This window comes from Cyprinodon variegatus, unplaced genomic scaffold (assembly GCF_000732505.1).
Source record: "Cyprinodon variegatus isolate N-32 unplaced genomic scaffold, C_variegatus-1.0 Scaffold52, whole genome shotgun sequence".
Lineage (NCBI taxonomy): Eukaryota > Metazoa > Chordata > Actinopteri > Cyprinodontiformes > Cyprinodontidae > Cyprinodon > Cyprinodon variegatus.
The window spans coordinates 136939-147021 of NW_015150505.1; the positions used below are offsets into that span (position 1 = coordinate 136939).

General features: G+C 43.4%; 1 protein-coding gene across 1 annotated transcript; it reads right to left on the bottom strand.

The window, feature by feature from the left end:
• Positions 1-6659: 6659 nt before the first annotated feature.
• Positions 6660-9203, bottom strand: cxxc5 (CXXC finger protein 5). The gene is made up of 2 exons (XM_015371031.1): positions 9045-9203; positions 6660-8221 (listed from the first exon to the last, which is right to left on the bottom strand). Exon 2 carries the CDS (start codon positions 8038-8040, stop codon positions 7144-7146), a length of 897 nt encoding a protein of 298 aa, XP_015226517.1. The 5' UTR covers positions 8041-8221; positions 9045-9203; the 3' UTR covers positions 6660-7143.
• Positions 9204-10083: the final 880 nt, after the last annotated feature.

A 10083-nucleotide genomic window follows, 5' to 3' on the forward strand; every position in this document is an offset into this window, starting at 1 on the left:
TATATATATATATATATATATATATATATATATAAATGACTTTTTACAGCGTTCTTTCAACTATGGCTCTGTCACACAAAAGCCAGATTTGTGGAAGGTAGCTGCCTAAAAGTTGGACAGCGACTAGAAACTTTGGATCCTTTTCTTCTCCTGTGATGAATGCTCTCCTAGTCCTGTTTGGAGGTTCAGTTCTGAAGCCTTCTCTATGAGGCTCTTCAGGCGTGCCAATCTCTCCCTTTTTATAAATCAAAGCAGACTCCATCAGGTGCTTGTTTGTTAAGTTAACCCTGATATAAGATTATTCACTACCCTCTTCCCAACCAGTCTGCTGGATTTAGGTTTTAAACACATTCTGGACTCTTCAAAAATGATGAGTTCTTAAGCCAATCAGCTGAACTTGTATGTAAGGGTATCAGAGTAAAGCAGGTTTTTTCATTTGGAAAACAATTCTAACCACTTTATAATTAGGAACTTCTTTTGATTTGTCTATCACACACAATTCAAATCTGTCTTTAGTTGCAACGTGACAAAATATAAGCTTCACAGATTATGTATCTTTTACTTCTTTCTTTCTTTATTACATAGAAATTTTACAACTCAAAAAAGATTTTCTGAATCCTTTATATATATTTATTGTATTAGATAAGTAATTAATTAAAGCTACCTTTGATTTTTTTTATCATGTACAGTTCAAAATTTCTTCTAATTACTAATTTGTCTCAGACTGACCTGTCAAGCTCTTATTTTAAGAGTCTAGGTTATGATAAATGTGGGAAGTGAATAGTGAGAGACTCAGCTGAGCAGGATTTCGTAGCAGCTTTGAAAAGCATACCAACAGAGGGAGATTAAATCACTACTAATCAGCCATCGGGTGTCTAGATTAGCAGTAAATGGTTCTGGATTGACAAATATTTAATCAAAATATTGTTTGATATCCTAAAAGTTAATTATAAAGAGATAAATTGAGAAAATTGTGTCTTTGTTATTATAGACATATCTGCTGAGTTTAACCATTCAGTTATCGTTATTTGTAGTCATAAAGGGACACAACAAAAAAAATTTTCTGTGTCGAAGCGCTCCTTTGGGTGAGTAACTAGCAGGACCTGGGGATCATTATGGGGTAAAGGTTTACTCAGGGACCCAGAGTGACAGTTTGAGGTTACTGGGATGCAAATAACCTCCTCTCTAAACACTAGGCCACCACGCCCCTTTATTAATTAACTTAAGTTCAAGATTAGTTCGCACATGGATGATGGTACTTTGCCTACTGAACAGGGTTTATCCCCGGCCAGTGTGAGTTCATGATTAGCCATAACAAAGTGTGCATTACATCAATGCATGTTATGGTCAGCTGGCTGTTAGACTAAAGCATAAAACTTCTACAACTGATTCAATGGCTGATAGAATTAAAGGGTTCTGACAAATCTCTGCTTAAGAACAAAGAATACAACAAGGAATGCTACAGCAGATAGCTGCCTTTCTCTTTTCTGCCACTTCAAACCTCTGAGTTCATCTTTAAAATGTAATTTATCCACAATGGATAACTAACTAAGATAAATTATGAGATTTAACCAGTTTTTATTTTTTTAGATATGTTCAAACTGAAAAGGAAGAATTGGTAAAGGGAAATATTCATCTCGGTGTAGACTAAAGTTTTTAACCCTGTGCAATAACCTGTGAAATATTATAAGAGGCTTCACCTATAAGAGCCCTCATCTATTTCATTGACCTATACTATTTATCTATTTAGACACCAAAAAACACACTTTACCTGCCACCAATTAACTTTACATAGGATACTGCATATATGTCACTGCAAATCTCTCCTTTATTTTTCTACCATCCATTGTATATATCTGGATGCACAGCATATACTTCATGCACCTTTTCCTCTTTTTTGCACCTTCTGTTGTTTCTAGAGCCAAAGTGAATTTCTCCATTGTGAGATCAATAAAGTTCTATCTAATCTTATATATTCTAAACTCATTTTTATCTTTTTCTACTTTGCAATTGCTGACGTTGAAAATAAATGAACAGGGTAGTAAGGAAAATTACATGACAATGTGTGCAAAATGTAAAAAAAGGTGATTTTATAGATCAATGTCTTGGAATTACTTCCAAATCTTTAACTATTACCATATTTTCACTTAGCTATTTAGAGACAAGTAGGACTCCCATTTTGATTTTGTCTAATGTGCTAATTAGCCGCTATTAGCATGCTAACACTGCCATCAAACATGACTTAACAGATACCAGCTAAATACAACCAGTTAACATTATGATAATAACCTTCTAAACTGTCTTTAGACTCATTTTAAAAACAGAGTTTCAACGAAATCTTTTTAAATTTCAATTTTGGCCTCAAATTGTCCGAGCAAATCATATTTCTTTACAAGATTAATAAGATGTATTGGCCAAAGCAAACAGATCCTCTGTGACTTTTGTTTCACCGTAGGTCAACATAACTAAAGTCTCTTTCTCTGTCTCTCGCATCTCAGCTGGAGTTTGTTTGCTATTTTAATTACCCGCCATTAGCATGCTAACACAGCGCTAGCCTGAATGACCTGACAGCTACTTGCTAATTGACACAAAGTTAGCATTCTGTCAGAGATCTTGATGTGGCTGTAGATTGTTTGTTAACTCATTTGGCATATTCTCTTTACACTTTATTTCATTCTTGCCTCGTTAATTATAATCTGAAATAAAAATTCACATCATCTCATTTCTCAATTTATTTATATCAGCTAATCTGTGCTTTTTGTAGAATTTTCTAGTAGAAAATAATCCTTCATACCTTGTAAGGTTCTGATACTTTTAAATAGTTAAAATGTATTGTGAAAGTGTGTTCTTGTGTAGTAATCATGGGATGAAGTGGCTCCAAACAGACCATGATGAAACATCCCTGCGGCCTGCAGACATTATTGTGTTTTAACTTCCTTGAACCATCCTATCTCTGGAAAAAAAGGGAGCAGTGGGCTAAAGATTAACAGATTTCTGTGTACCCTCCATCACCAAGAATAAATGTGCGTCTTTTTTTCCTGTTATTCCCTTTCCTACTAGTCCTGTTCTTTTTTTTCTGCTTCCAGAAGCATGCAGCCAAACCAGACAAGGGTAATGTTGTTTAAGAATTTAGATTATTCTGTATCCACCTTTAACAGATTTAAGTGTCAAAGGTCAAAGGACCCCTTTGACCTTTGTGTCACCAAAATATCACCTGAGGGTAGATGAGCAAGAGCTTTTCAAGGATGTAAGAGGCCATTGTGTCTCTGATTGGGAGTAGCTTCTGAAAAAATAGGAATAAAATGGACAACAGAGCAGCAATGAGAGAGGATCTCAGGAAGAGGCCGTAGCTGTAAAACTGCTACAGATTTCTAACGGGGAGAATACAGCCAGAGGAAGATGGAAAAAAAAACAACATTCACAATGAGACACAGTGTCTCTGAGCGAACGCTGTGGCCAACATTTCAAAGGACTGGCTCCTGAGAGAGGGTCCGCCCAGCAGCAGTGCAGGTTGCCTTGGGCTGGCAGGTTGCTCCACTGCAGTGTGAGAGGAGTTTTTTTTTTTTTTTCCTCCAGAGTACTGCTAACATATGTAAGCTCCACAGGGGTTTGTGACGCCACAAACTGGATCTCTGGACACTGCGTCTATCATTACCCCGCATCTCTGGCTCCCTATGTTTCGTTCGGCCTCCGCCGCTCCGCTCTCTGGATCTCACACTCATCTCTCTCTCTTTGTTTGGCCCCCACGTTATCTTCATCCCCTGCTGTCCATCTCCCCCGTCCTCCTCCCTGCGTGTCCCCTCTCTTTCTCTTTTCTCTCCCCCTGTGGCCTGCTTTTCATCTTTCCCCCCCTGTTTCAGCCACTCTCTTACCCCAATCTCCCCCCCCAGCCAACCTACCACCCCTTTGCTCTATCTGCCCTTCACCATACCCCACTCCCCACCCCCGCCACCTCACCTACAACCCCCCCCAACCCAACCACCATCCCAGATCCGCTTTCCACCCCCTCTTCCTCCCCCCTAACTCTCTCTGAACCCTCCCCCTTCCTCTACTCTATCCTGCCCCCTCCTCCTCCTCCTCTCCTGCCATCTTGCAGGCCAGTGGAGCCAGACTGCAGGCGTTCAGGGAGTCACTGGACCTGCTGGGCAGCGGGTGACACAGATTTCCGGTGTGTGTGTCTGTGTGAGTGTGTGTTTGCGTGTGTGTGTCAAGCCCAGGGAGGGTGGCGGTGCTGGTAGGTTGAGGAGTGGGGGGGGGATTAAGCTCCAAATCACTAGAAAAGGCACTGAGGAGAGAAGGGGAGGTGTGTGTTGTTGGGGGGGGCCTGCAGATCCAAGAATTTGAAATTCCCCTTTTGTCTGGGCGATGAAGAAACACTACACTGTGGGCTCAAACTAAAAGACTGTGTTTCTCATTCAGTGGGAGCGTTGTAATAGCGTGATGTTGGAGCTCGCTGCTTTTTCTCCATGAGTTGGCAGTGTCCTGCGTTGGCTGGCGTGCAGCGCTTTCTCTCTCTCCCTCTCTCTCTCTTTCTGTGCCTGACAAAACATACACACACACACCCAGATGCACGCACGCACACATAGATACGCACGCACGGTCCCTCTGCGATTCCCCTGACTGAAGGCTCACAGGAAGTGCAGCCGTGGCCCAATTATAGCGTGACACCTCGGGCCGGCCGTTGCCATGGTTACGTCTTCCCTGCGGTCCCCTGGAGTGTGGCGCCGAGGAAGAAGGTCTTATCACATCAGCCATCGTTACGGCAGCAAGGAGAGGAGGAAAAAAAAAAAAAAGAGAGCCTCCCTGTAGCCTTGTCCAGCTGGCTTTTGGTTTGCTTTAAAAAAAAAAAATCTGTGCGTCTGAATGTGATGCATACTTATGGAAACAAAATAACAAAACAGAAGAAGAAGAACATGGGGGGGGGGATAGGTTGTTGTGATTGTTTGTATGTCAGGTTTACCTCGAGCGTGCGGACGTGCCAAAGCAGCGTGTAGGTGTGTTTGTGTGTGTGCGCGTCTGTGGGGTTGTGATAAGGCTCTCAGCCACACCATTAGGTGACTCATAATCCACACCACCTCAAACACACACACAAGTACACACATTTTTTATTCCTATTCTTATTTGGACGTTGTTGTTACCTTTAATTCTGTTCCCCTATCTGTGCCTAACCCTAACACCACCCACTAACCCTAGCTACTACATTCCTAACCCTACACTTAGCCACTAGCCACTTAGCCACTAACACTAAACATGATGTTCCTAAGGTCTTGAAAAGGTGATTATACCAGAAAATGTCCACAATCAAACACACTTCTGCAAGTTTGATTGTGCAAGTTACTTATTTTAGGCAATAGGTGCAATATGGCCAACATCTAGCCCTCAACCCAACCCCTCCCTAATCCTATCTATAACCCAATCCAAATTGACATATTAGCCCTAAACTGAACCAAAAAACTAATGTCAGAAGCAAATGGACTGGACATACATCCCCATAAGGCAGAGATGGGGGATCTGGAGTCAACAAGTCATCTCTATGTCATGTTTTTGTTTTGCCCAGCCAATGAACCAGGAGGATCCAATCCGGTTTAACCTGTGCAGATTCGACTCTTCTGGTTCATTGGCTGGACAGATAAAATACATGACATAGAGATGACTTGTTGACTCCAGATCCCACATCTCTGCCATAAGGCCGTAGGATCTTTGAAAGTTCAGTAATACCAGAAAATATCTATACCTTGAATACATTTCTGCAAGTTTGATTGTTCAGTATCACCAACATCTAGCCCTTAACCCAACCCCTCCCTATTCCTATCCATAACCCAATCCGAATTGACATATTAGCCCTAAACTGAACCATAAAACTAATGTCAGATGCAAATGGACTGGACGTACATCCCCATAAGGCAGAGATGGGGGATCTGGAGTCAACATCTCTTTGTCATGGATTTGTTTTCTCCAGCCAATGAACCAGGAGGATCCAATCCGGTTTAATCTGTGTAGATTCGACTCACCTGGTTCATTGGCTGGACAGATAAAATACTTGACATAGAGATGACTTGGTGACTCCAGATCCCCCATCTCTGCCATAAGGCCGTAGGATCTTTGAAAGTTCAGTAACACCAGAAAATGTCTTTACCTTGAATACATTTCTGCGAGTTTGATTGTTCAATTTTCCATTCTAATCAGTAGGTACGACATTGTCAATCTCTAACCCATACCCCAGCCCTTAAAAAGGCCAGTACCTAACCTTATCCATAACCCATATAATTCACATATTACCCTTAAACTGAACCACAAACTAATGCCTGTTACATCTGGACTTAGCGTTGGTCCCCACGATACCAAAAACCATCCTAACTTGAATCTACTTCCTACAAATTTGATTGAAAAGTCTGCACATCGCCATTCTGTAGCCCTTAACTCAACCCTTGCAAATGCCATTATCTACCTAATGCTATCCAATACCTTATCTTAATTCAAATGTTAGCTCTAGTCTGTCAAAGTTTAGTTTGTTTGCATTGGGACTGGGCCTTGGTTCCCAAATTTCTCAATGAGGTGACATAGACAACTAAAAGGCAGGCACAAACAAAGCTCTAAACAGCCAATAAAAAACGACCACAGGTGTGCGGGTCGCAGCACAAACCTCATGGACAAGTAGCACATGGCAAACGTCTTTTATTTCAAAAGGGCAAACAGAGCTATACAGTACAAGTAGCACATGAAATAATTTAGCCAAGGCTGAACTCATTCATTTCTTACTGATGCAGTGACGTCAGAACAACAGAAGCGAGAAACTCCTCAATAGAAACAACAAAAATAAAACCCCATTTTGGCTCCGTTTTAATGCTGAAGCACGGTACATCCAAACTGGAAAGCAATGTAAAAAAAGGACATAATGTTTTCCAGATATTTACAGTCTTATGTACAGGCATTTTTGTTGTCATCTAAATATTGACGCACATTGGTATCCTTCTTTTTTTTTTCTCCTCTCCCATTTTCACTGATTGTCAAAAGAAAGGATGGAAACAGGTGTGGACATTCTTAAATGGAGCTTTGTACCGCAGTCCGAGCATGTTATTGTGGTGTCCCATAAACTACAGCTCCCAACAATTACCCGACCAGCCTCTGCCAACACAGGAGCTACTATCCGTCCAGGGCCCCGTTGCTTCGCTCCTGTGCCAGACCCAAAGTAAAGTCGGACCCCCTTAAATCAAAGCCAGACACCCTGCTTTCGAACCCAGGACCCCCGGGCTTCCTCTTCAGCTCCTCACACTTCCTGTATTTACAGATCTGGTGTCCTCTCTTACGGTTGCGGCAGCTGCTGCACTGTTCGCAGTTCGTCTGACGTCGGCAAGGCACGCACTCCCCGCACCTCTTCCTCTTCCTCCTTCCTCCACTGCCCCCTCCCAGAGAGCCAGGGGAGTAACCTTCTGCCACCAGCCCCTCTATCCCCTCAGCTCCCACGGCTGTGCTCCTCCACTGACCTCCCCCCATCTGAAAGCCAGCCAGAGGGAACAGAGCGGGGCTAAAGGGGAACCAGGCGCCGAGGAAAGGTTGGAAGTCAGTGCTGCATCCAGTTGAGTCCTCTTCCTCCTCCTCCGGCCCGGATCCGCCCGTCTCGCCGTCTCCTTTTCCTCCCTTAACCTCGACAGGCTCCTTTTTAGCCGGCTGGCTGCTCTGCGCGCCCAGGCTGGCCTGCTCCGTGGTGGCGGGGGTGAGAGCCAGCAGCCCGGCGCGCATCAGCAACTCTGCGGCATGGGCCAGGTGGAGCCCGCTGGGTGACTCCCACATGTCAGGCCAGGAGGGGGCCCGGCGGGGCTTGCTGTTACTGGGCTGGGCAGGACGCTGCTCCTGAGCTGGGGACGGCTGGATCAGGCTTTTAACGTCCACAGCAGGGGAAGGAGTGGAGATGTAATGAGAGAGGCTGTAGGGGTGGCTAGAGCGCTTAAGGCTCGGTCTCAGGGGCTCGTTGGGGATTTTAGCACTGCTGTGGGCTTGATCTGGGGAGGAAGGGCCAGCAATGTCTACGGCGGTGGACATGGCAGCGGCTGGTTATGGCGGGAGGGGGGGGGAGGGCTGTTTGCCCTTGTGTGTTTGTGTGCGTGGGGACTGGAGCTGACGCGGGGCTGACAACTGTCCTGCTGTTACTTCAGCCAAAATGGCAAGCCTTGGCCTGTGTCCCTATTCCCATTCTCTGCAGCGGCTTCAGAGTCCTGGAGAGCTGGAAATGAATAGGGGATGAAGACAGGAAGGTTAAGAATAGAAATGCTGGAGGGACAGATAGAGAAAAACAGCAAACAGGGAAGACAGGATCTGTTTTTTTCCCCCTCATAGAGCTACTTCACAGTCAGGGAATAACCAAACTGATAATCAGAGACATTTGTATAAAACTAAGGAAATAAAACTACTAAAACCCAGAAGCAAAGATCCCTGTGTGTGTGAGAGTGAGTGTGTGACAGTGCATGCCTGGCAAAGGATTTCCGCATACAGGAGGCAGTATCCCTTTAAGAATTTCACGGTATATCAATGCAATCAATAACAGAGCGACAACAATATGCAAAGATATGCGCATATGCGCAGGTCAAATGTGGAGCGCGCTTTTCAAATACATTTTGACGACTGCTGTTATGTGTGCCAGCCAGGAGCAGAGAAACGCCAAATAAGGAACCGCAAAGAAAAACAGGCTGTCTTTTGTCTGCTATCGAGCAGAGAGGTGCGCAACGATGCGGTGCCGTGGATAAAAAAAGACCAGGCTATATTCTGGGTCCACGTTGGTGTGGGAGAATATAAAAAAAAACACCGCGGAATATCCACGGATTGTGTTTGTTATAACAGGGTGGGAGTCGGTGGGTTTAGAAAGGCGCGATGTGGAGATGTAATCGATCAGTTTAGCGTGGATGAGGTTACCTAAGAGGAGCTGACCACAGTCCGAGCGGTCGCTGCGACACGGCGCAGGAAGGAGGAGAAACCAGGCGACAGAAAAAAAATAAAAACGGACTAAATCAACAGGAAGTAGGATCAGAAAGAAAAACGTGTCACTTTACCTTTCCCAACACGGGCTCTCCTGTCAAATATGTGATGAAGTCATGAAGTAATGTCGAGGCGATCGCAGCGTCTGTGGACGGCGGAGCTGCCGATTCCTCCTCCACCTCTCCGTCCCGGAGGGTCTGCAAACACTCTGCACGGAATTTAGGGGCGTCGCTCAAAATGCGAACTGGACTCTGCAGCTGAGCGAGCGAGTATGGTTTGGTCAGAGCGACCCTCAGGACGGACACCATCACAACCCAATATTACACCATCACAGCCCAATAATACACCATCACAACCCAATATTACACCATCACAGCCCAATAATACACCATCACAGCCCAATAATACACCATCACAGCCCAATAATACACCATCACAGCCCAATAATACACCATCACAGCCCAATATTACACCATCACAGCCCAATAATACACACAGTAGTTTAACTCACCTGAGATCACTTTATACATCCCAGGACGACTGTGATCATTATTATCTTAATGAATGATCAGGAAAAGCCTCATTAGAATATATACATATGAATATATTTATATATATGTATAAAGTAAACTAAAACTAAGAAAGAAAGAAAGAAAGAAAGAAAGAAAGAAAGAAAGAACGAAAGAAAGAAAGAAAGAAAGAAAGAAAGAAAGAGAAAAGCTTTGTATGTTAAAGCATTAATATTTTACTAATTCAAGCAGAGCCGGCCCAATGAAGAAGCAAACTTAGCTTAAGCCTCCACACCAGTAGGGGGGCCCGCATAGTCCTAGAACTCTAGACAATTTGGAAATTATCCAATAACATATAAGTACTCCAGCACAAACTGACTTTGTATATATATTGCTTTACTTTGATAGAGAACATGTCATTGTTTTGCTTTGTATTCTGATTTATTAATAATAAATGAAAATTCAGATAAAACTATAAAGACTTTATCGTCCAAAGTATTTACTTTAAGGCTGTAAAGTTACATTTCCACGCGTCTCTCAGAAGGGGCAAAATTACACAGATAAAAAATTACACTTAGCATATATATATATATATATATATATA

Bases quoted from the DNA above. Each gene is read 5' to 3' on its own strand.
- cxxc5 (XM_015371031.1), bottom strand. From the start codon at position 8,040: ATGTCCACCGCCGTAGACATTGCTGGCCCTTCCTCCCCAGATCAAGCC.